Here is a 27,078-nt window from a genome sequence, read left to right as displayed (position 1 = left end):
GAAGGGATTTGTGGTATTTCATCAAATCCACAGGCAAAAACGTGCGCGTTTGACTTGCTCATGTACTGTCTGCGGCTGTGAAATAGTTCAAGCGACGTTTATCACTACCTAAAGCCCCACTGAAGAGGATACACGCTATTCTCAGGCTACCCAGTGATTGGGTAGATTGCACCCATTCTTGAATGACGTATGGAGTTGCCAAAACCTGCGTAAATCAGTTTTCTGTAGATGAGTAGAATCTACCCAGATTCTGGGTAACAGAGGCTTATAAAAAAAGCATAAAGTTAAAATGACGCGGCGTTGAAAGATCGACTTTTGCGTACGATTTGTGATTGCTGGATAATTACTGTTTAAAATCCAATCAAAATGGAACAACAACGGAACAATTTGGGTAGTGAAATTTACCAGCAGCTGGTTGGTAAGTATATTATAATGTGTTAAACATTAAGCGTCGTCTTCTGGATACTAATTATTCCGGCATTCAGTGCCGCATTACTGGCTGCCCAATGACTGCGAAACAATGTACACCAATCATTTGAAACCGTACCACAATATACGATGCAGCGTTGTAAATGATATCCCCATTACAGGTGGTGATTGCAATGTCGTATTTCATCATAAACCGTCATCAAGAGCCTAACGCGTCTGATAAGGTTGTGGTTGATGAAGCTAGTGAAGTAGATTTACGGTCAAGTCCAGTTCAGTTTGGCATCCACTCGAACCAAGTACGTCATTCTTGCGCTGATCTATATAAATTATTTATAAGTATTTTAAAGTTTTTCATGGGTTCCACATAATCTCTCTATCAAAATGGGTAAAGTCTACTCTGATAACTAATGTCATCATCTGGGTAAACTTCACTCAGATTTCTTTGCAAGCACGTTTACTCAAATTTGGGTAAATACTGGTTTACCAAAATTTGGTTAGGTTCAGTTTTGACCGAGCTGGTTAGAGTCCACCCATTTTTGGTTAGTTTCATAATAGCGTGTAGCGTAAGAGGATAGTACCACAGAGGTAACTCTAAGACCAGAAGGTCCCGAGGAAACACTCAACTTTTTTGCTCAGCTCTGGTGCTCTCTTCGGTCCTAAGCTAATCGATGCACCCCTCAAAACATAGGAAAAGCTACCCCTAATTTTATCTGTCAAACTTTCATAGCGAATCAAAACAAACATAGTGTAGTACTAACATTTCAACTAGAATGGAGTACGTTAATCGATTTGCTTGGTTAGGCAGTAGTCAAGTGGCAATACCCAAGCAACAATTTTTGTTTTATTGAAGTGTTATAGCAGTTGATATAACCAAATTATAAAACCTTCACTGACGATCACATTGCTTTAACAACCTCCTGAGAACCGCTCTACAGCCATGTCATGGCCAATTGGCCCAGTTTTAATGCAATCATTAAAATTTGTTATGCAAACTACCTTAGGAGCATAGGTTTTATGCCAGTTTTATCACACTCTACACGTGGTTGTTAAAAATGAAAACATAAAACCTCCTTGAGGTCAGAAAGTTTTAACATCCTTTTGATGACTACCATAACACTATATTACAACCACATAAATCGCTTCTGAAGAAGTTGATAAAACATGATACGCAAAACATTTTGATGACCTTGAAGGTTTTAAGTTGGGGTTTTTGGATGATAGATTGGATTTGGATTGAGAAATATTTTATTGTGGTTTTATTCTTTCGATGTTTGATGTGAAATCATGATCCTTGTCAGTTGGTAATAATAGCTGATATTATTGTTTATTGAAAATTAAGACGACTTTATAACAATATTAAACCAATTTGCATATGCTTCACAGCATGCCGTGAAATATTTATGGTGATTATTATACCAAAGAGGAGCATACATTTAATGCGCCATTTGAATACTAAAAAATAGGGATATTTTTCAGTTGGTTACATTAGCACCATGCATTACAGAGTCATTAAAAGATTATCTATTTAGTACAAAACTGTTACTGTTGAGCAATAACCAGTTACATATTATTTAATTATACATAGATGTATGAAAGTGTTTTATCGCCTATCAATTAAAGCGTAATTATTCATTCTGTGTGAAATTTGTTCATACGGCGACATTTTTTTTTCGTTTTAGCTTGCTACTCCTTAAAAATACCTCAATATAACATATTCTCCTAGATTGGAATTCTATAGCATAACATAAAACTAATGGCTGTATCTTAGCATTTCGTAGTCCAAATTGCGAGCGTTAAGTTGTATTTAAGCTCTATAACTAGCTTGCTGGTTTTATTAGGTACAGCGAATCAAAACAAAACCAAAACCTTGGCAACCTGTCAAAAAGTCAACATTCTAAGCGATCCTCATATTTTCTCTTGTAATCAAGATGTAAGTAATGCTTATTGGATCCACTAAAAGCCTTTTCAATACAAGGTTTAAAACCGTGATGCCAATACTTGCCATCTCCAACCGGATTTAATGAAACTGTCTGCGTTGTTTTAAGAAGGATTCGTGGATCTTTCGGAAGTGTATCGGAAAGCCGCTTGTTCAATATTTTTAAGAGCTCCTTTACCGCACTGTGCCTTATGTTATATGAGGGGGCCCATAGCTGTAGATCCTCCAGGAGTTTCATATTGGCGATCGTCTCATCTTCATCGTGTTCAAAAGCACTGGGTTTTCATTTCATATGTCTGAATAGATTTGTTTTTTTTTTTATATTGGTAACAATTTTCAGAGTATTTTTTGTTATTGTTGTAGTATATGTCTTATCTGTGAATCTTAGCCCTCTGATAAAGATGTTAGTTGTAATGAGGCTTTAATGAAGGTCTAAGACTGCTTCAAGTTTTAGATCGTTCATGAAAAGTATGCCATAAAACATAATTGCATGTTTTGTTTTGGTTTTATGCTGCAGTTATAAGTAGCGATACAGAACCACCTTACAGCTACCGTTAAAACTATGAAGTCTGAGTTTTAATTTAGTCGTCATAAAACAGTTTTATAGAAGACTTGACGGCCTGATTTTATGACAAGCACACAAAACCGTAATACAACCACAGGCTGCAAGGGATGCTATGATAAAACAATGATTAAATAAGAATAAATCTTCCAAGCATTTAGATTGTTACATGGGTAGTTCCGTTAGAGTAGTATGAAAATTGAATAGACGTTGAAAATGATCGAAGGGCCATTAATGCGACAGTACAAGTCAAACGTACACTTCTTTGCCTAACTCGTTCGACGTGCGAGGAGATTTGAAGTACGTCTTCAAATCCACAGGCAAAAAAGTGCGCGTTTGATTAGAGTATATGAGCATCTATTTACCCTCTTTTGTCAATTTAAACCTGGCTTTGAGTGTGCTGAAAAAATAATCATCACGTATGAATTCAGCAAAGTCCATTCTATAAAATTCAAGCATAACTGTCAAGGGACGTTTGATATCGAACATAGCTGAAAAGGAAACTCAAATTTATAAAAAAAAAAACTATACTTTTCGAATTACAAACCCTGCTCAACCTTCACGTATGGATTCAGAAAGGTCCATTCTATAAAATACAAGCCTATTTTTTTTTAAATATATGAGCTGAAATTTTGTTTGGTAAAAAAGAAAAATCAAAATTCTATGAAAATACGTACTTTTGTGAATATTAACCAGGTTCGTCCTTCACGTATGGATTCAGCAAATTCCATTCTATAAAATCTATAAACCTACGAAAAACAGTATGGATTCAGCAATTCTATAAAATCCACGTCTATGATCAAAGGAGGGAGCCGAAATTCAACTTGGCTGAACAGGAAACCCAAATTACTATGAATATACCTACTTTTGAGAATTCAAGCCCAGTTTTCTAAAAAATTGTGCATGCTTCAAAAAATGTACCATCACGTTTAGATTCAGCTAGGTCCATTCTATAAAATCTTAGCTTATTTTTCAAAGGACGGAGTCAATATCTAACTTGGATGAACAGGAAACGCGAACTTCCATCAAAATACGTATTTTTGTGAATTTGAATTTGATTTTCCCAAAAATTAAAAAATTAAACCCTGACATATGGATTCAGCAAGGTCCATTCTATAAAATCCAAGTCTATTTTCAAAGCCGAAATTCAACTTGGCAGAACAGAAAATTAATGTTTCTTTGAAAATACGTACTCTTGTGAACTCAGTTTTCTCAAAAATTTAAAGATTGAACCATTACGTATGGATTCAGCAAGTTCTATTGTATAAAATACAAGCCTATTTGTCAAAGAAAGGAGCCAAAATTCAGTTCGGCTAAACGTAAAAATCAAATTTCAATGAAAATACATACTTTTGTGAATATTAACCGGGTTCATCTTTGACGCATGGTGCTATAAAACAAACAAGCACAAATTTCAAACGATAGAACCGAAATCCAACCTGGCTTCCAAAAAATCTACCATCAGGTATGAACTCAAAAAGGTCTATTCTATAAAATCCGAGCCTGTTTTTCAAAGGACAGAGCCAAAATCCAACTTGGCTGATCAAGAAATCCAAATTTCTACAAAAAATACGTACTTTTGTTGATCTAAACAAAGTTTTCTCAACAATTGTGCTTGCTTAAAAAAATCTCAAAAATTGTGCTCAAAATCACAAAAACGATAATAGAGTCGAGTGGAGTGGAATCTGCGTTCAAAGTTAGTTAAATCACTTCAGGAAAGCTTAGACTAACATGAAATATAATTCAAACATTCAACAGAATAGTTTGGACTCCTTAAGGAAGTTCATTCAGAAAAGGTTTGACTCCATTTGGAAAATTTAAGCTAAAAAAAGTGTCGGTTCAAATCAAACAACTTTCTACACTTTAAGGAAAACTGGACTGAACTGCACCCCACACGACAGAAGTTTTGTCAATGTTTCCATCAATAATTTCATGTCAATATTTTCCACAATATTTTCTGGGGTTCATCAATACAGGGTCGCTCCTCACTAACATTTATGTATCCGATGGAATATTGCGAGTCAAATCACAACCATCTTGACAAAAGTTGCCAAGAAACAGGCACCATCTGCTGCTGTAGTCAAACAGAAGGAAAAAATGAGGGGAAATATTGAAATATGAATTCAAACTTTTCTAATTTTACGTCAATATGTTCATCAATATTTCCGTCGTCCATATTTGTATCAATATGATTGTCAATACTTTTGAGTATTGACAATATTTTTGCCCGTGTGGTGCTTGCTTGACGATAAACTGAAAAATACTGTCAATATCAGTATTTTTGAAATCGGAGTGACGTGTAGGGACTAACAATGGGCGATCTTGGATCGAAATACAAAAGATTGATTCTTTTGGTTCGATTAATCGATTTTTTTTAATCGAGCACAAACACGACAAAATTGACTGGATTAATCCTTTTCATTTGATTTTCGTTTCGATCCAATAAAAAAAAAATCAGTGCATTTGCATTTGCAATTAAACATTGATTTTTGGTTTGTCTTCACCTTTGCACATCACTTGCCTTGAACATGGATTCTGCAAACAACCAGTGTGACAGTTCAGTAGGCAAGAACGAGCAAGAGAAAGTTTGGGGCTCCAGAGATGATTATAGACCTTTTTGACGTTTAATTGTCTTTCTCTATCTAGAACATCTACATATGTACAAACTAAAGAGGCTCAATTTATAAAGAGACGACATGTCAAAGTCATAGTAAAAGTTATTCTAATCGAGCAGAAGACCTGTCAAATTGATAAGACGTCGCCTCTTCACAAAATTCAGTCTCTTTAGAACAAACATTCACTTCTTATGACATATTTCAGGTTCATCAGTCCTCTGCTATGTCAGAGGTCAATAGCCATGGGGACATATCGGCAGAATTACAAAATTTCTTGCATCAGCCTGTTTTCCCACGTTCTGTCGATCCTTTTCAAGTATGGGATCATCGTTCATTTAATACCAATAAAACGAATATTATAAACTGATTAATCACTCACCATATCAAGTATCCTAAGGAAAAAGTTCCACATGTCAAATGAAATCAAAATAGTCATTTACTCATGTATATTTGTTACACTCACAACTTTTACTACGTACGTACTACACAATTTATTTCTAAATGATATCAATCATTACACCAAATGACTATTATAAGTAAAATGTTATAACAAGATAGCTTATGTAACGTAATATCAACTTTAAACTGAACTTGGCGTTAAGCTGCACCAACTTTCCTATGATCCTATGAAAAATGAGTCGATTCAAAAGATAGATTCTAAAAGATCGATTAAAAATGATTGATTTAATCGGTGAATCGATTATTAAAAAAAACGTTTCACCACGAACGATTCTTGCCTCAAGATCATCCAATACTAGGGACTGGAAATCCATGTCTGACCCAATTTGAAATCCAATGTTTTTTTTTTCCCTCTGTTCGGGACATAAAACTACTGCGACCAATATTTTGATCTATTGTATTGTATCCCGTGTCCTTAGTTTAGCGCATGTCGTATTACTTCATCACGATTGAGAAATGATGATGACCGGTTTTGATACAGTTGTCATTCTCGCCTTCATCGTAAGGAATCGATTCTAATTGAAAGGTCCCGCTATTTACACCCTTCAGAGTGTTGGAACACCCTCCAAAAATTGGATTCCTTAGCAACAAAATTAAAGAATGACACCGATAGTGACCATGCATCAGAACCCTAGTCTTAACCACTTCAAACTAGGGAACAACGAATAGAAGATTACGAATCACATAGATGAAGACTAACTCATTTTTTCCTTGTTCCAAGATGATCCTCGGTTCAGGCAACCCGAGGACTTATCACTATCGACAAGGCATAAAAAGTAACGAGGACTAAGATGTGTTCCTTTGATTACTGAAAAATCCTGTTCCCCTAGTTTGAAGTAGTCGGGACTAGGAATCGGTGGTAGATCTAACATCCCGTAACGTACCACGAAAAGGTGATCTACCCACGTTACGGGGTGATGTTAGTGAGTACTTTTGTTGCTCTTATCGAATGAGAAAACGATGATTTAGATTTTCTTCAAAGTCTCATACATTTCTTTGTCATAACAGAATGATGAAATTTATGAAAATTATATTTACCAACGCACACAGTACTCAGTAGACCAGCATGGACATTTTCGTGTTGCAAAAAGTTCCACTGGCTGGAGCGGGAATCGATCCCTCGCTTCGTGGCACATACACCAGAACAACGGATGACGCCGCAAATTGCACGATCACGAAGCTTTGAATGGTTTGCGTTAAAGGGTTGAATCAATGTCATAAGCATTTAAAGTTTGGATGACAATCATACTTGTAATAAACAAGGTTAAGCAAGTTCTACAGCCATCTCTCCATATCTTTATATTGAAGGGGCTTTCGTGATACTAGGTGGGGTGAAAAGTAACCGGATGTGGATGCGGAAGCAATTGGAGCTGTGATTGCGATAATCTTGTGCGCTGGCGCATTGTCTTGCAAAAATAATTTTTTTTTTCGCTTCATGTGAGACCGTTTTGCCACGATTTCGGCCTTCAATCGCTCCAATAATGCACAGTAATACTCGCTGTTGATGGTTTTTCCTTTCCATGACAATCCCAGAAAACCAACGGTATAACCTTTCCGACCCATCGAGCCTCCCTCGGCCGCTTCGGAGCACTCGTGCTGGCTTCAGTCCATTGACGGGCACTCATTCTGTTCTGTAGGGTGTAATAGTGGATCCAGATTTCATCAAAGTTACCAATCGACGCCAAAAGCAAGTCCAAACACTCTTTCGAAGTGCTCTCGTGTTCGTATTTTTGGTCGGGATTGAGCTTGCGCGGCACCCAGCGGCAGGATAACTTTTTCATATGTAGAATCTCGCCCAAAATATGGCGTGTGTGCTCAGTACTAATCTTTGCGGTATCTGCTAGCTCGCGCACCTTCACTTTCGGGACAGCCAACACAATTTCATGTATTTTTTTTTACATAGTCCTCTGTGACCACATTGGAGGGCCTGCCGCTGCGGACTTGATCGGTAGTGGAGTTGCGGCCACCACGAAACACTCGAAACCAATATTTGACGATGTAATCTGACGGAACATTAGCCCCATAATATTTATCCAACTTTTCTTTTGTTTCCTTCGCCGTTTTGCCTCTCAAAAAATAATGTTTTATAAGAGAACGAAAATCGTTTTCATCGATACTCAACATGATGCCAAACACATCAACAACAATCATCTATCAAAACAAAACTAAAGACAGTATTGCACTGAAATTTGGCATGTCTGCCTAAATATGAACGGACTACAAGGCACCATAACCTTTTATGCAGTAGCAGCGCATTCTGGTGGTCAAGGAGGTTACTTTTCACCAACCTAGTACAGAGAGATCAAGATAAAGAATAGCACTTGCCCACTGGACCAATGGTTTTCAATCTTTCATTGATTGCGACCCACTTGGAGAGTTTCCAAAATTTCGTGACCCACTAATATTTTTCTTACAGATCAATATCACCCACAATGAAAATCAAATGATCTGAAACCCATACAAAAGAACCTTAAATCGTTCAAATAGCTTAAATACTCCAAAAATGTCAACAAGCTAAAAAATCCCGAGAATTTTGGTGCTCCAAAATATCTTGAATACGTAATAGAAGCGCCAATAATTGCCTTGGAAACACCAGGTTAAAAAACAGCATACTGCCAAAATGGCTTTATAAAATCGAAGACAACAAATCAAGAAGACTAGCAACTCTTCCATTTTATTATACAACAGCTATGAGACCGACACATTTGCGTCATCTGAAAAAATGGAAAAATAACCATTGAAATGGTTTTTGAATCCTCTAAAATAGCCATAAAATGTATAGTTGAAGATGCTAATTTCAAATAACAGACTGTAGTGGTAATTTAGTGGTAAAAGTTGTCCTAGTTCGCTATTCTAATATCTATATACAGTCTTCACACTGCCGTACTCTAACGGAACTATCAACTCTATGCTTTCATCTACTCCATCTATCGTATAAAAATTACCACTACAGTCTGTTATTTGAAATTAGCATCTTCAACTATGTAAATCGTTGACTTCACGTAGAAGTAATACTAAAAACATATAGTCAAAGTACATAAAATGTAATTTTAAAACGTTATCAGAATCGCCGGAAACCATTTAAAAAATTCCATAAAAACCCATATGTATTGCATTGCAAAAAAAAGGGCTACTTAAGGGAATAAAAAAAAAATTACCGTAATCCGGGGGCAAACAGATAACTTAATAAAGTAAATAAAGATATTAAATCACTTAACATAGAAAGAAACTGAAAAGCCACCAGTTTCGATGGCTCAGCTAATAAGTCTCCATCATTCTGCATGATGACCAATCATATTGAGTGTTTTGATTATTTTTGGGATATTTCTTAAATCTCAAATTTGAAAACATCGAAATGGGGTAAAATTGTCCCTTCAAATTACATTAAAAAAAAAAAAAAAAAACTGGTTAATGATCTTTTTAAATTTGAATTCCTTGTATCCAATTAAGGAGCTAAAATCCTTTTTTTTTCCTTGATTTTGGTTTCCGTCGATCTTGTTTTCCGTGCTGAGCACCTATGCTACCGACGCCAGGGAGGCAGCTCCCACACCTGGACCCTACCTAATGTTGGCCAAAACCTCAAATTTGTTGCAAATAGGCAAAAAACAGTTAAAATAGATGTTTTTTAGCTGTACGAAGAAAACTTGACAATCAAGACGACACAATGAGGAGTATAGTAGAGCCAAAACCAATGCACAATGGTCCCAAAGCCGTATTTAGGAAGACAAACATTTTTGCGCCAAAACCGTCAGTATATGGAAAAGTTGCTCCATATTTTTTGTTCAATCTTTTTATGTTCGTAAAATTAGGGTGGTCCATAAAATTGGTGAATTAAAAACACAAACTTTTTTATTATTTGAGATAGACTAAAACAGTGTTCTAAACAGTTGCAGATCATTCAATTCAACTTTGTTGAAAACACAACGTTTTTATCTCTTATGGTTCATCACATATGATTTTTTTTAAACAAGCAGGTTAGGGTGGCCACTAAAGTCGGTTTTCTTTGAATATTTTTTCATGCGTTAATTTCTCGTAAAACATTGTTCTGATTACATTTAGAACTTTTGATGACGCATATTTTTGCTCAAGGACCTAGGTTACTATATTCTATGATTAGAAAGTTAAAGGTTATTTTCTTTGAAAAAAATTGCTCTTCTCAATTGTCAATAACTCAAATAGAGCAAACCAATTTTCAAACATTTAATTTCATTGGAAACATCGTTTTTTCTTCAGTTGTGGTAAAAAAAAACTGCAAGAGTTTTTTTTTCTGTTTCAAGCATTTAAATATTAATTAATTTTTTTTAAATAAAAATTTAATTTAAAAAAAAAGTTATATTTTTCAGCAAAAACTAGCCATAACTTTTTAAATAAAAAAGATAACAACTTAGCAAAAATATGCATCATAAAAAGTGCTTAAAGTGTCTAGAATAAAAATTTCACGAGAAATACCAACACTTTACTTGTTATTCCTAATTTCAACATCTTTCGCAAAAAATCGCAAAACACATCAAAACCTATCTGAAAGCTGACTTTTCTAGCTATCTTTTGGTTACTAAAGGGTAGTGGACGGATATGTCAGTCATATGTTTTGCTTAGTCTAAATGTGAAAAAGTATATTTTTGCTTATTTTTTATTAGAAACTGTCACTAAAGGCAGTGCAGACACGCTTTTTTACCATCCATTTAACGTAAAATAAGCCGAGGAACATTTCTTCTGAAGCAACCAAGTTGATAAAAACATTATTTTTTGCTATATTTGAGCCAAACAATAACATGAAACGTTACGATATTTTTCAAAAATTTGTGATATCGCTACACTATAACAACCATAAAAAAAATTGTAATCAACAGAACTGCACAAATCATACAATTTATGATACTCTTAACATGCAAAAATGATAAAAAATATTGAATTAAAAAAATATCAACTTTAATTTTATAGGTTTTGTCCAGCCAGGAACCACTGTGCAACGGCTTTACTTCCTTTCCAAAAGAAGGCGTGATCAGAGATGTTATGCCTCAGAACATCCCGGCGACGCCGACTGGGATTGAACCCAGGCCTGCTGGGGGTGAGAGGTAATCACGCTTACCACTACACCACCGGCGCCGCTGAGCTAAATCCTTGTCCAAAGGGTATTTTCAGTAGAAATTACAAACAAAAAATCAACAGTTTTCTTCAATGCCTAGTTGCGCCTAAATGGAGGCAATTTCTATAAGCTCTCCAAGTTTCATGGAAAACCATTGATTTCTCAATATATAAAACCTTTTACAGTATTTTTTCAATAATTCGATTCACTGACACTTGTTTAAAGGAAAAATACAAATTTCAAGGTAATGAGAACAATCGTTGTAATCCTTTGTCCGTTTGTTAGAATGCTGATTTTGTATTATATTGGTCGTCAGTAAAGTAAAATTGAAACTTTTACAGTAAAATCATTTTTTTTTGTTATGAGAAACTCGTCCAAGTTTTCTCGTGGAATCTCATGATAAAATTTCAACAAGATTTCTCTTGATATCCATCTCCGTACTTTTTCTATACATTATCTAAAAACGCGACCCATAATGATCCATTTCATTCCGGTGATCAATTTCTTCCCGGATTATCCATTCCAAAAGCTCTTCATGAAGGTTTGAAAATTTAAATGTTTTGCGTCGATTTTTGTTTGACAATATGCCACCGTGTTTGCTTTTACAAAAATAAAAACAATTAGGTTCACACCCAGCTAACCATTAAGCATTAGAATTTGCAGTATATCAACTTCATATTTGTATTGCAAATACCTCTTGCTGTATGTTAGCATTTTAGATGCATATCTCTTGTATATCAGCAATTAAAATGCATAATTGTCGCAAATCGGCATTTCCCATACTTCGAGAATATCGAGATAACAAAAGAAAGTATAGATGCTTTTTTTAAATTATTATTATTAAAATAAATTAAAACAGCATTTTACATAACAAATTCAATACTTCCGACAGTTTATGGGGTCTAGCAGTAAAGCAGCCGGATATTTTTCCAAAATTGGTTTTAAGTAGCATTTACTGCTAATAACGTGCTGTTTTTAATGCTCCGTCTACCTGGGTACTCATGGTAGAAAGCGAATTGTCGAATCTTCGCAGATTGCGAAGCTGGCAAAGTGCTGCCATGGATCGAAAGGAATGGAGACGGCATCTGCGTACCGCAAAAAACACACACCCAAATAAAAATTTGGTTTTATCAGGGTTCTGTGGACCATGATTTATAATTGTATCATGCTTTAAAATTTTGATAAAACTTGCAATGTTGCTTGGGCAGGGAATATTTAGGCCTGACTGGTAAGGTAAGGGTGGTTCATACTCTGTCTGAACCATACTTATTTAGATTTTAAAATCAGATCAATTTTTCACAAAACTCAAAAACGTATTACCAAGTTGTTTGAACTCTTGCAACCCATGAATTTAGAAACGCTGTTTGATGGGACCGAAAATACCACCGACATTGCGAAAAATGGGAACACATATCGAGATATGGAACATCAAGACGTAGAGAATTTACTGTAGTTTCTATTGCATGCTGAATAACGACGCACTAGAGGTGGTATCATACTGAAATTGCATGCCACTTTGAGATTCGTGGGCGTGGTCACTTAGCCTCTTGTGCAGTTACTCCTATCCCTACCTCCTCGCGGTGCCGGCTGGGGTACCAGTAACCATAGGAAAGATCGGGTAACCAACGTCGTATGCTGCGCAGTGCAGTAGAGTGCAGTCTTCGAGCGTCTATTCACCACCCAGACAACCAGAAGTCGTATAACAATGAGCAGACAGTATCGTAAATTGCTACAGTTCAAGTCAAAATCGCATATAAGAATGGCATGCATCGCATTATGTTTAAGTTAAATCGTATAGAATGCAAATTTCCGACCTATATGCGATGACTCATTTTTCCGTCGTACTGTATCACGAATCAGATCGGATTACATCGTAAGACTTTTCAAAGTGAATTTGTTATTACAGATTAAATCGTATATGATGTTAAATCAACTCGTTTAAAATTAAATTAAAATTTGCGCGTATATGGCCTCCACTTTTGTACGTAAAAGCCATTTCTTTGCATTCTATACGATTTGTTTGTTTGTATATATGTTTGTATATCACGAAAACAACTTTGAATATACGTGCATTCTGGTTGTCTGGGCATGAAGGTGCGGCTCAAAACGGTGTCTGTTCTTCATGTTAGGAGCGGCTGATCAACGTCCTGGTGCCAGCATGGTACTCTAAACAGTGCTGTGCACGATGGTCCTTCGGCGAGATAGTGGGAGTTGGTGCAAACCCTACCAAACAGCCGTAAAAAAACTGAAGTACAGGAAGCAAGCAATGCAAATACGAACCGGAACACTTGGCATAGACCCAAGCAACGAAAACGGACTAACCATTGGAAACTCGGAACATGGAACTGCAAGTCTCTCAATTTCTTGGGGAGTACCCGCATTAAGTGTGGGACGGTCAAAAAATTGGAGACAAGCAGCCACGAGCCGAGTAAGTCATCGTAACATTGTGACGCAGGTTCAATCCTGGGGGACGTCGGATCAGGAAAAGTAAAGTAAGTAAATGAGGTTATGAATCGAGGCCCTAACATCAAATCAAACTACCATAGTGTTACTTTTCTAAATCCACGATGACGACTACATTAGATGCATTGAAATTTTCAAAGACGAAGTGTACTGTGTAAAATTCAAGCAGTTTTTGTTATGATTCTACAAATTCTGAGCTCCAACTTTTGATTACTGAAGAATCAAAGCCCTGACTGAAATATTGATTGAAAATTATTTAACAACCGTACTCATACCTATCAATTTTTCCACCTTTACCGTCATTCTATCTTCAAAGTGTGTTTTGTTACTTCATACGTGAAGTTTACGATTTCCAGAGTTGGGAGGAAATGCTATACTAATATCAACATAAAGCTTTAGTGCGAAAATTTATTATCTAGAGAAAGTTCTGAATAGGATCGATTAATAGTTCCGCTAGAGTACTATCCTCTTACGCTATCCTCTTCAGAACTTTCTCTGGCCAGGCTTACAATTGCTCATAACAGCTAAAATGCTATTTTTCGTTATTATGAAACAATGGGATACTATAATGATAATTTTTATTTGTAAGATGCATTAAGAGGTGCTTGTAGAATTTGTCAATTTTGCTTTCAGAAGGTCACAACTAGCGATTTCATGATCACTGATTGCTCGCTCATCGCGTTGCTCATCGTTACAGCTAATCGCTAGTTGTGACTTTCTGAAAGCAAAATTGACAAATTCTACAAGCACCTCTTAATGCATCTTACAAATAAAAATTATCATTATAGTATCCCATTGTTTCATAACAACGAAAAATAGCGTTTTAGCTGTTATGAGCAATTGCAAGCCTGTCTAGCTAATCAATTATCGCTCTAAAGCATCATGTTGGTATTAGTATAGGATCGACTCCCAACTTTGTCATTCTAAATATTTTGCCCTTATTGTTAAGAGTGGATTGCCAGGGTGTTTCGTAAAGTAGCTTAACTCAATTTTTTTTTAAATTCAGTTGAGAAATATCGGTAATCTCTAAGCGATCAACTCAATCCCAGAATAAGTGTATGACTTTAAATCTTTGCTCACTCATTTGTCAGCTTTTGAACCCTTTTTTGTGTATAACCAGTGGGATTTCAATATCGCCCTCCACCCTCTCCCACCCGTTTCACAACTTACTTTTATTATTAGGTACATATAAGCAATTTTTTCTTGAGCCACCAGGTTTTTTTTGGGAGGGGAGTAAATCCACTGCGTCCATTATTTGAACTTTTGTGGTACCCCTATTTGCTGTTTCTATCATGCAAACCGACCACTATTTAACGAATGGACGGCTAATTGCCTGGCCACATCTTTTCCCAGTCCGGTTTAATATGGTTTATAAAACCAACTATTTTTCCAGGATTTGCAGACCAGACAAAGAAATTTAGATCTACGCTTGTGTAATGCACCACCATCTGCCGAGCAGATGTTCCAAGGTTTTACGTTCTAAATTACAGAAACGACAGATATCACTCTGAACCCGACCAATATTCTGCATGTGATATCTACTAGAACAGTGCCCAGTTATTAGGCCAGTGTATATACTAAGAGCTCTTTTATTGATTGGTGTATGTTATATTCGGAGTTATTAATCTTTTCGACTGGTTGCAGTTTGTGACAGTCTTCCCTCTGCTCTTCCCAGCATTTGAGTTCCATTTTTACCGTACAGTATGATATTCCACAGTATGGTTCTGGGCCAAAAAACTGTGAATTGGAACCTAAATTTGCTAGGTCGTCTACCCTTTTATTCCCTTCAATACCCCAAGTGTCCTGGTACCCAATATAAGTTTACTGAGTTCCGTTGGCACAGTTTCCGAAGCGAGAGAATACATTCCCAGACGATCTTTGATGTACATTTGTAAGAACTCAGTGCGCTGCTTGATCAGAAAAAATACAAATATTTGCACATCTGTATCAGACAAACATGTACACATTCAAGTATGGCTACAATTTCCGCTTGAAACTCTGTTGGAAAATGTCCCATCGCAACTGAAATATTTGTGCCGGGACCAAAGATTCCTACACCTGTTTGTATTCCAATTTTTAAACCATCTGTGAAAAATATGACTGAGCCTTGACGAATGTTATTGTATTGCATTGTTATTTTTTGTAAATCTCGAACATCCCAAGTAAGTCCGCTCTAAAACAGGCCTGCCCAAAATCTTTCAAAATTTCCTTTTTAAATGGTTGTATCTACGTTTGATGAACATGGCTCAAGCCGAATGTCCTTTATGGCTCATCAATTCTGGGCTAAACTTCATAATGATGTATAAAATTGAACTAGGAATAATGTCATATTGTGGAGACCTAGGGATCCCGTCTGGCCCCTCGCTGCTCTTAAACCTCGTGAAATTACCCACCTCTTTTTCCAGGTAACCAGCTCGGAGCGCGATTTGATTCTCCTTCATGCGTCGGGCGTCCCGGGACCGCTTCGCCGCCATATTGTTCTTCCGACGGCGGGCCCAGTACTTGTCGTCCTTCATGTCATCCGGGACGAACTGCTTGCGGGATTTCTTGATCATCGGCTGCGGTTTCAGTTCCTCGTCGGAGAAGGCCCGTGTCCGCGGATCAAAGTCACGCGTGGCCGACGACATCGAAAACGCTGCAACATCGAAAACTAACATTTACAACTATGAGGGGATATGCTCTTTATAAGAAGGGGACGGGTCTGGCGGCACGGGTCGAGGAGGATGGAGGGGGGGGTGGGGTGTTTGGGTGGCTAAAATCCAAAGCAAACCACACCGGAACGACACGAGCGTGGTTCGAAATGGATTCTCCGACGGGATGGACTGGGTGGGAACATGGTATGGCAGTAGGGGAAGGACAAGAGATGCGATGTTTTCCACCGATTTACTGGTTGGGTGGCGGCTGGTGGTCGATGATTGTGGGAATGGAGGCTGGTGTGATCGATAGAGCAGCTGGAAGAGCTAGAGATTGCAGAGGGTTACTTACTTGAGTCAGCCGGTGACGGCGGGTTTATCGTGTCCGGACTCATGCAGTCTGTGGGCGATGGCGAGCGTTCCCGTTTCGTCGTCACCTGGCTGAGGCCGAGCGAGAGGCTCGCACAGTGTCCCAAACTGTCGGAGCGGCTGTTGAGGCTGGTCGAGTGGCCCAGGTGTCCGCTCGGCAGCCCGTCCACCGGGATACCGTTCTCTGACAGGAATTCATCGAGGTCGGCGTACTAAAAAGGGAAATGGGAAGAGTTAATGCCTGTGCTGTCAGGGGATGCGAGTCTTGCGAGAAATGAAATGCATGCCATACGATAAGACACATTGTAGGATCTGTTTTGGCGAAGGTTGTTGTTGTTGTGGTTGTTGTCAAGCATATCTTTTAAGGGAAAACTGTAATAGAATTTCGCATTTCCTAGTCTGGAGTTAAATCTTCAAGTCTTCTGGAGAAAATTTTGCTGTCTACACTTAGAAAATTAGGCAAATTATATCCATACGATTAATCTTATGAAGGTCAAGGTAAGCGTTGAAAATATCTCCTTCTTCTTCGCATTTCAAGCTTTATGACACATTGCATATTAGCTTATTGCGTGCTTCGTGTTCTAGATGCACTTCCACAGTTATTAATTTAGAGCTTTCGATGCCTGTACCATTTATGCATTAGTATAATTGTGGGGCAAGTACAATCATGCTCTATGCCCAGGGAAGTCGAGACATTTTCCAACCCGAAAAATTCCTAGACCTGACCGGGAATCGAACCCAGCCACCTCTAATATGGCCTTGCATTGTAGCTCTACCTTTACCGACTGAGTTAAGGAAGGCCCGTTGAAAATATAGTCCATACAAAATCGTGTGAAATTATTATTTTACATTCATCGAAGAATTCTGGTTCGTATGTGCATCTATTCGCCGCTTCTAATGATATCGTTGGACTAGTCCGTTAGGTGCGTGGCTTCTTATCACGAGGTCCATGACGTCTTTTGTTTTCCATGAGAATAGTTTTCATACGATATCGTATGATATCCCAAAAACATATCGTGTGGTTGAAATCCATAGGATGATCGCATGAATCACTGTCAAATTTGTTTGCTCAACTCATCAACGCTCGAATTATTTCACATTCATAATAAACACTGGGGTGGGTTAACCAGTTATGGATATACGTTCCTATTATGGTGGGGCCTATGAGAGTATGTCATTATTGGAACACACCATAATAGGAACGAATAGCCATAACTGGCACATATGGAACTCAAAAATAAAATTGACGAACTCATAATGAAGAAACACGCCGTGCATCATAAGATCAGGCAACTATTGACAAGTTTCGAAGCAGGTAGAAGTGGCAGAACGGTAATAGAAAGCCATGGAGGGCAAAAGCCGAAAATGCACTGTAAGTTGCCACGGACGCCGAAAGAACGCTGGAAAAGAAATATAGGGATACACCAGGAGAGGAAGAAGAGCCCAAAACGTAAGAATGACCAACAAGATAACAAGAAGAAGAAAAGGTGCAGTAGGCAGTGGACGGCGTACTATCGAAAATCAAAAGATTATTCTCGAGATTTCGACCCTGCATGTACAGTGTACATTGTACACGTAGTCTATAAGAAGACTAGTGTCACCTAGTGAGAGAATTCTGAGCTAACCTGTCCACAATTCAAAATGTTTCGAGATGTTGACCCAGCATTTACATGAAATTCATAAGAACACTAGTGGCACCTGGCAAAAGAATTCCAAAATAAGCTGTCCTCAATTCAGAAGTTCTTAGCCTTTTGAACAACATTGCAAAAAACAGCAACTTTGTATCTAGCAAGGATCATGAGATATTGCATGTACACAAATTTCACGTGATCACTAGAGTAACCTAGTGAGATAATTCTGAACTAAACAATACACTCTAGTATTGTCTTTTGTAATCCAAACAACATTGCAGAAGACCGCATTCTTTTTCGCATCTAAAACACACTGATAGCACGAAGTTTTCTATTGATACTAGTGCCACCTAGTGAGTTAATTCCAATCTAAATGGGTTGCGAATTTCAATAGATTGGTTCATAGAATAACATTGGTGAAGACATGTATAACTTTTGAGCTAAAGTTTCTCAACAGCATTGTTGGCAAAATCATCAATCAATTGATTTTGTTCCGCTCGTTTTCTTAAAGAGTGTACTCGAAAAAAAAAATGCAACATTTTCTGTTGTGTATAACTTTTTATTGCATGGATTAAAATTGATGTCCTCGCCGTTGGCAGACACGAAGCTACTGCTGCCAGTAAAAATCATTTAACTCAATCTCATCACGGTTTGATTAGAAATGTAGCTGGCGTGTTTTGTTAGCTTGATATTTGTAGCTTCGAAATCATAGCTTGTAATATCATCCGCAGCTGCTTGTCTACGAAAATCAAGCGTGATTTTAATTTAGGTTTGCAATTTTGCAATTTTACATACCAAAACTGGGTTCCTGGTTCTTTGGGCATGCCTCAGGATCCATTGAACATAGTATTTTTTTTTTAAATTTAGAACCATCGTTTCACAAATCGTTAGAAAATCTATTGTCAAACATTCGATATGACAAGCCTATAAGCAGTTTCAAGTGGAAACGTTCTCAGGCAAGCATATCTGAATTAAATGATACTTTGTCTTTATTTTCCACTGGCGAAAACATTAATCTTCCCCAGATATTACGACCATCTTGGCTCAAGCATATCTTTAAAAAGGGCGTATGTATTTTTATGGGCATTGTGTTTGAAAAAACGTATCTCAAAAACTATTGATTGCAGCGAAATGCTATCTAAGAACGAGCTATAGATAATTCAAAAATCTGCAAACAATATACACTGAAAAACAAACCTTTTATTTTAATTAATACAAAAATTAAAATCTTAATTATGAAAAAAATTCTATGGAGAATGGAAGTTAGTTAGAGACTTTTAAAAATAATTCTGATAGTGAGCAAAAAAGTTGAGGGTTGTGTCCAAAGCACTACTGCCATATTGACGTAGAACTACGAGATTATTTTTGGAACTTTAATTAGAATTCACTTGAAATTATCTTTCTAATTCCCTCAGAATTCAATACTCTCAATTTATTTTAAGTTGTCATAAGAACTCTCTTTATATTCTTCCCAGAATTTATTTAGAATATTCATTTGAAATTAACCTGTAATCCTCTTTACAATCGTCATGTTATTTCACATAGAATCACCTCATAATTCTACTTTAAACTTGAACGTTGGCGTTGTAGTCAAAACTCCATAAAAAATACTTCTACAAACTCCATTGGAATTTGTATCTTACATACCTTAGTATCTCAAGAATTCATTCTGAAATTTCCTCTAAATTCCTTTGGAATTTTCATCAAAATGATCGAATAAGTTCTTCAAAGATTTCTATTTTCCAAAGAGAGCACGAAGTATATTTTTTCCCGGTTTATCATCGAAATTCACGGACTTCTCCCGGTGATTTAGAATGTCCGACTTTTACCCGATTTCCCGGTTCACTGGTCACCCTGTGTATACAATAGGTCTTTTCCATCTGAATAACATTACTAGAGATAGCAATCTCCTGTCTAGTCGAATCACATAAAGCGAAACTAACTCAGAGGGTGCTCATGCGTAAGGATACATTTCTAAAAGCGTTGGTCACTCAGCGCATGAGTAACCTACGTAAAAGTGGCTCACTTTCTGAATAAGATTCGTTTTCAGTGAATGTAGACTGCTTAAGCAATCCTTTTGAATCAAATGGTACTAGCACCTCATGGTGAGTGCATTCTGAACGAAGAGGCCAATCATGCGATAAGTATTGTCAGATTGTCCATCCAAATAACTTCACTGTACACGGAAACCTACTTTCTGGCCTTCCTGTCAAGTTAAAACATGGAATTGGATGCAAATGGCACACTGAGCTTGACAATCCAATATTGATTATCTAGCCAAGATGGCATGCTAAATACATTGAAAACGAATATTACTCAGAGAATGAGTCGCTTTTTCTGATTCGTATGGAGATTTTTTTTTTAAATTGTAGTTTACTCATGCGTTGAATAATCTACGCTTTAAGAAACTTTTCATACGAATGAGTAAAAGTGACTCACAACTGAGTAAAAAACATGCAAGGGACAGCCTTATGGGGTTGTACGCAATGGTGACGTAGGACTACGTGGTCTTATTTAATAAATCTTAACTGCAGCAGGAGCTTGTGTTTTGTGTAGGAATAGGAATTTGAGAGGGGTTCTGTCTGTTTATACTCTTTAGTAGATGGCCCACAGCGACTCACGAAGAGCTACTGATTCCGATCAATAGCGGTGTGGCTTCTTCCTCCTTATATGGATGCTCATGTGGGCTGCAGCTCGCTGCTTGCAGGCAGCTTTCCGTTGTGTACTGGTGAAAAATATTGAACGCCACGCCCGAAAGCACTGCTGATGCCGACGACTAGACAACACCACGCACGGTGATTGAACTGAATCCGATCAGCGTTTGAGGGCAGCCTTGATAGCTAGCTGCTTGCGGGGAGCCTTTCGTTGTGTACTGGATAACACCACCACTCATCACGCGGTGATTGAATAAACACTGTTTGGTGAGACCGGATGGAATTCAACTTTGAAATCTGTGCTAGGGAAATCGCTTTTCACAGGCAATCGGTAATAGTTTTAATTATCATAGCAACAGTTGCATATTCGTACAATTTTCAATAGTTACATTTTGAAAATTGTAATTGATAATTTAACAGATGCGTAGAAATATTTCTTATCGATTGCTGATAAAATTATTAAAATAGGTCCAGGGGCAGTTGAGTTATTAACGTTCAAAATCTTTCATAATTTTGTTACATGTTCCATTTTCGGTTTTCACAAAGTGTACCCCCATATAGATATCACAGACGTTGTCCTACGTCAAAATTGGTGTAGGTGACTGAGTAGAAAAAATGCTATGATGTCTACGCTGCAGCGAACAAGTTCGAGGTCGACCTGTCTTACGTGTAACGCTGAATTATTATGCGACTTCGGTTTGTGTTGTTAGGGACCACCTTTCTGATGGCTGTGTTAGGGGTGAGCACCTTGCGGTCGAAGAAAATGTAAAATGCAATTTGAATTTTTTTCCATGTTTCTTAATTTTTAGCTATTCAAATAGTTAACATTTTTAATGTGTGACATAGCACAAACATTTTATAGAACTGCAGAATTGAACGACATACAAATCATCAAAATATTAGCATTTAAAGTCTGACCAATTTTTGATGCATTTCCATGGATTGGCACCCTTCCCGAAAGACGTAGTCCTACGTCAAAAAAGAAGGGGACCATGGAAGCCCTATCGCTCTAATTTGGCAACAGCAATCTTGTGGTTGATTTTATACAACTTTAGATTCCTGAATTTAACAAGAGATTGAAGATGGATGTTGGTGGTGCGTGATAGTAAAATATAATTATTAAATATACTCTCTGCTCTTTTTCTGAATTGCAAATTTTGTTTTCCATTTTGTTTTCGTATTGAGTTTTTATTTATTAAGATTAACATATTGTCCAAATATCTAAAAAATCCTTTTTCTTGTTTTTCGCTTGATTGAAAAGGCACTCAAACAATCAGTTATTAAAAGTATTTCTGATACAGCCATCACAAATTCAATGTTGTCTTCTTATTGCTCATAACATTTTTGATTATATACTCATTCAAAGATTCATATTTTTTTAACTTGATTGTTTGAGATTCACGCATGTTTTTCTACATTCGTCGAGTATTATCAAAGTAACCCCAAAACAAGCGAATTGACTCTAGGATCCTCAGAACGTGTTTAAAAAAAATGTGAAAAACATTGATTTTTAGAATATTCTTAAAAAAAATATTATCAAAGCTACCCCGTTTTACGGTACTTATTCTTGGCAATCTAAGCAGTGTCCACGCTTCTATGGGCTTAGCGCACACATATGCAATGTTTGGTTTTTTTACATTCATCAGCTGTCTGTTGCTCTATCCATTTTTTAGAATTGTTAAAAACTGTTTTGAAACACTTGTAGCATGGTCACTTTTATGTAAATATAATTTAAGAATTGCCAAGTATTATTTTGAATTTTTAGTTTGTTTTGTCATCTATTTTTGTATTTCAATATTAATTATCGTTCACGTTATATATTGACCATTTACATTTATTCATTTTGTGAAATAATTACACGCTCACTTAAGTTAAATTGAAATCACTACTACAAATGAAACGTATTGTAAATCCGCATAAAAACGAAACGTTTGCATACACGCTGCCTTCCGAAATTCATTTTTACCGCCAATGGAAACGTTCACTGGTTTGTGAGACTTGTTGACCAAGACCAAGGTTCGAATCCGAAACTCTCTCTCTCGTAAAAAAAATCAATCAAACGAGAAATAGATTGAAGCGAGACAGTTGAATCAAAAGGTATGAGCGAAAAAGTGGTAGAGTTTCATTCGGCTCAAGATCGTAGTTGATGAGATTTGTTGTTTAAAATGGTCGTTAATTACTTCGATAATTGATCACGATGTGATCTGAGGGTTTTTGGAACGTCCACTCGTCCATTTTGGACCGTGGAAGAGGCGAGAGTTTCCCAACGTCATCTGCAGTGCTGATCCATTTCGACGCGAGTTCAGTTTGTCGTAGGTTTGTCATGTCATGTTTGTCATGTATAGACTGTTCCAGAAAGTATAAGCACACCTTATTTTAACGGTCACTTTGAATATAATGAAATATTTCAACATGTTTTGGTTGCGTCTTTTTGTTTGCTCATTTCTGAACGACATAGCATCAAAAAAGTGCTCAGTTTTGTGTTTCCTGTCAAAATGCGTGGTCTTACTCCGGAACAACGAAAAAGTATCGTGCACAAATGGTGCACTGTGAGCGGACTCTCCTTGAGAAAATTGGCCAAGGAAGAGGGTGTAAGCGTCGAAGCGGTACGAACTGCGATTAAAAAATATAGAGAACAGTGTACGTTTGAAGATGCGCCGAAGAGTGGCCGGAAATCCGGTCCTGTAAGTCCGGATATCGATAAAAAGATCAGGGATGCCTACAAACGGGATGTTGCGAAAAAAATAGGGACCTCGTCGAGTAACGTCATGCGTGCCAAAGAAAGACTTGGGCAAAAAACATACCGGAAGCAGAAAAAAAGCCCAAAAGGAACCCAAAACAGGCCACGTCCGTGAAACCACGGACCCGCAAACTCTACGATTCGTTATTGTGTCGAAATTCTGGGTTTATAATAATGGACGACGAAACGTACGTGAAACTAGATTACAAAACGCTTCCCGGACCACAATTCTATACTGTAAGAGAAGGCAAGGACATCCCCGAAACGGAGAAGGCAATTTTTACCGAAAAATTCGGTAAGAAGGTTATGGTTTGGCAGGCAATATGCGAGTTTGGTAAAACATCTAATCCGTACATCACAACGGAGACGATCAACACTCAGAAATACGTTAAGGAATGTCTCCAGAAGCGATTGTTGCCGATGATCAGGCAGCACGAAGGTCGAGTAGTATTTTGGCCTGATTCGGCGTCATGTCATTACGCAAAGGACACTTTAGAATGGTACAAAAGTCAAAATGTATGTTTCGTGCCGAAAGACATGAATCCGCCGAACTGCCCGGAGGCACGGCCAATCGAGACTTTTTGGGCTTTAACCAAAGCAAAGCTTCGAAAATTAATAAAACCAGCGGACGACATCCAAAAATTCAAAAAAGATTGACCAAAAGTGTTCAAAATTGTGGGAAGTACCACTGTGCAGAAGCTAATGGGTCATGTTCGAGGAAAAGTTAGGAGTCTTGGCTATGATTAAATATGTTGATAAAACGAGAGTAAAATATAATTTGAAATACAAATACAAATATGATTTTCCAAATAAAATTATTAAAACTTAAAAAAACATGACTTTTTTGTTATTTTGAAAGTGTGCTTATACTTTCTGGAACAGTCTGTATTAGAGATGGTCGGGTATGGAAATTTCAATACCCGAACCCGACCCGTACTAAACTCATTAAATTTTCAAGAACCGGTACCCGACTTCAAAATACATACCATTACCCGTATCGGACCCGAACCCAATCGATTAAATTTTCTAAGAACCGTATCCGACCCGAACCCGACAAATCATAAATCTCAATAGCCGTCCGGACCCGACGCGAACCCAATCCAAAATATCCAGCTAAAACTGAAATTTTCGAAATGCTATTCAAAAATTAAAGCTATTTAACAACATATTTATTTTCGAGTCATCGTTCGTATTCAGTATTTTACAGAATAAAGGAGTGAGTATGAGAGTAAATATTAATTACCGGTAAAAATGTAAACAAATGCAAATTTTTGACACTTGGTGGCATGAAAAACATTGGGCGATCTCTGTCTTTTTTTTTTTATTTTACACAAATCGATTAGGTTTTGATTTTTAGAATCAATATTTTTTCGACTGGTTAAGATGCAAATAATATTACCCGAACCCGACTCGTACCCGACTTGTAAGTTTATTTTGTTTACCGTACCCGACCCAAACCCGATATTAGACTGGCCCACAAAAATAAAAGTTCTAATTTTCCACGGGTCAACCTCTAGATTTGTGCCTTCAGGTGAGAAAACCATTCTCTGAAAGTTTTTGCTCATTTGGTTGTAGGATGAGCTGGCGCTTTTAGTTTGAATTTTGTATGGGGAATTTGGATAAAATACATGAAAAAACTGACACCCTTACACTCTATCGATCATAAAAAAGTTTCCTTATTCTCGATTTGATTCACATTTTCAAAACTTGTAGTTCAGTTAATGAATAACAGCTTTGCTGAAGATTTCACCATGAATCCAGTTAGTTTTATTGAGATATTCGCTTTTAATGTCAACGTCAAAAAGAGCTGAAACATATCTCACCTACTGACACGAGTCAGGGTGTTAGCCTGTGGAAAATATGAACTTTATTTGTTTCAGTTGAAATCTAGTTGATACGTTGCATAAGCTGCCTGTATTTTATTGCAATATACGAACAAAATGCTCACATAAATTCAAGAATGAAAATCTCCATAATACTAACTTGAATCGTGATGCTGTCTTGAGCAAAATTATTCCTTGTAGTTTAAGCTACGTGTGCCGAAATTCTGAGCTTAATCGAGTTTGCTGGACCAGTTCTATGCACGAAATAATGAAGGAATGTTATTTCTCCATACATTTCAACCAATTTCCCCATATGAATTTTAAATCAAATGCGCCAGCTCATGTTACATCCGAATGAGCTGAAATTTTCAGAGAGTGGTTTTCTCACCTAATGGCACAAACCTAGGGGTTGTCTCGTTTAAAAAATGATAAAATTTTTCCCAAATGTGGGCCAATCTACCCGACATAGGGGAATTTACGTATTCTCGTCAATCTAAGCAGCGTCTGCACTTCTACTAGCATTTTCTCAGCGTCACGCACATATATGATGCGTCTGTTTGTTTACATTCATCTGCTGCTTGCTTCTCTATCCATTCCAATCGACAGAATTTTTCAAAACGTTTTGAAAGCGTTTTTACAACGCTCCAAACTTCTCAGGTGAGTGTGACTATTGTCGGCAGTCTCTTTTTCTTCGGCAACCTTCCCATTAGAACTGCGTGTTAACCAGCTGTTCTATTATCGGCAACTCGAAATCAACCCCATTTTGTAGTGCGTATGCTTTATTTGAAGAAAAATGTAGCATTACTGGATTGCTCGATCGTTCAAATATAATCAGATTGAAGCTGAAAGGCTAAACAATCGTTTGGACACATTCAGGGAAGTGCGTTGATGGGAAAACATAGTAAAATCAACGTTTAAATTTTGGTTGCCGAAAACAGTCAATGGGTGCCGAAGCCAACATTTACCCTATATTGTTTTTAGATACCCGTACCCGACCCGAACCTGAAAATTTATTTTATGAATACCCGTACCCGACCCGAACCCGTCGGGTACGGGTACGGCCCAACTAACAATTTCTGCTTTGTAAGCCAACTTTTGCAGCGTTGTGCTGTAAAGTAGCTGAAAAAAGCTGCAGATACAGCTACAAGCAGAAGCTAGCAAAATTGTTTTGTTTAGCGTTTACTCAACTTTTTCACAACCATTATTCAATTTACTAATCTCACTGAATAACAACAGTCAATAAACGCTAATGTCACTTTTATACACATCCTGCAAAACAAAGCTAATAAAGTGAATATATTACTCATTTGGTGGCTTCTACACAACCAACCACTCTTGCTGAATAACATAAACATCAAAAGTGTTTTTTCAACAACTAAACAACCTGTACTCAGCTAATCAACTGTGTTAGCGCTACTTTGGACGCATTTTTACAGTCCACTAGGTTTATTTTTAGACGTGTGCAGTTTTACAGCTTTTACTCTGCTCCTTTACTAAGGTAAAGTAACTAGTCGAGAAAAGTGAGTCATGTGCACTATTATAAAGCCTCTACTCAGCGATCTTGTTGTAGAAGGGCATGTTGATTTTTTTACATCAGTTCAAAGTGTTGGCATAGCACAGTTCTTAGTGTCAAGGATTGCCAATGCTGTCGTCTCGAGTTCGACTCCATATTGTCGGT

At 37.3% G+C, this 27,078-nt stretch overlaps 1 protein-coding gene across 9 annotated transcripts in view; it reads right to left on the bottom strand.

Moving 5' to 3' along the window:
* Positions 1-27,078, bottom strand: part of Pdp1 (PAR-domain protein 1) — a 498,834-nt gene that overhangs the window by 7,318 nt on the left and 464,438 nt on the right. For 8 of the 9 annotated variants that reach the window (XM_065220815.1, XM_065220813.1, XM_065220812.1 and 5 more), the window contains 2 exons: positions 16,536-16,764; positions 15,944-16,200 (listed from right to left, as the gene is read on the bottom strand). In XM_065220815.1, the coding sequence (XP_065076887.1) occupies positions 15,944-16,200; positions 16,536-16,764 (486 nt within the window). The remainder of the gene's footprint in view (positions 1-15,943; positions 16,201-16,535; positions 16,765-27,078) is intronic. The other variant, XM_065220809.1, reaches the window with a different exon arrangement.

This window comes from Ochlerotatus camptorhynchus, unplaced genomic scaffold (assembly GCF_037179485.1).
Source record: "Ochlerotatus camptorhynchus isolate MF236.1 unplaced genomic scaffold, CSIRO-AGI_Acam_v1.1 ptg000132l, whole genome shotgun sequence".
Lineage (NCBI taxonomy): Eukaryota > Metazoa > Arthropoda > Insecta > Diptera > Culicidae > Ochlerotatus > Ochlerotatus camptorhynchus.
Note: the sequence above shows the minus strand (reverse complement) of the source record. Positions and strands in the feature narration are given on the sequence as shown.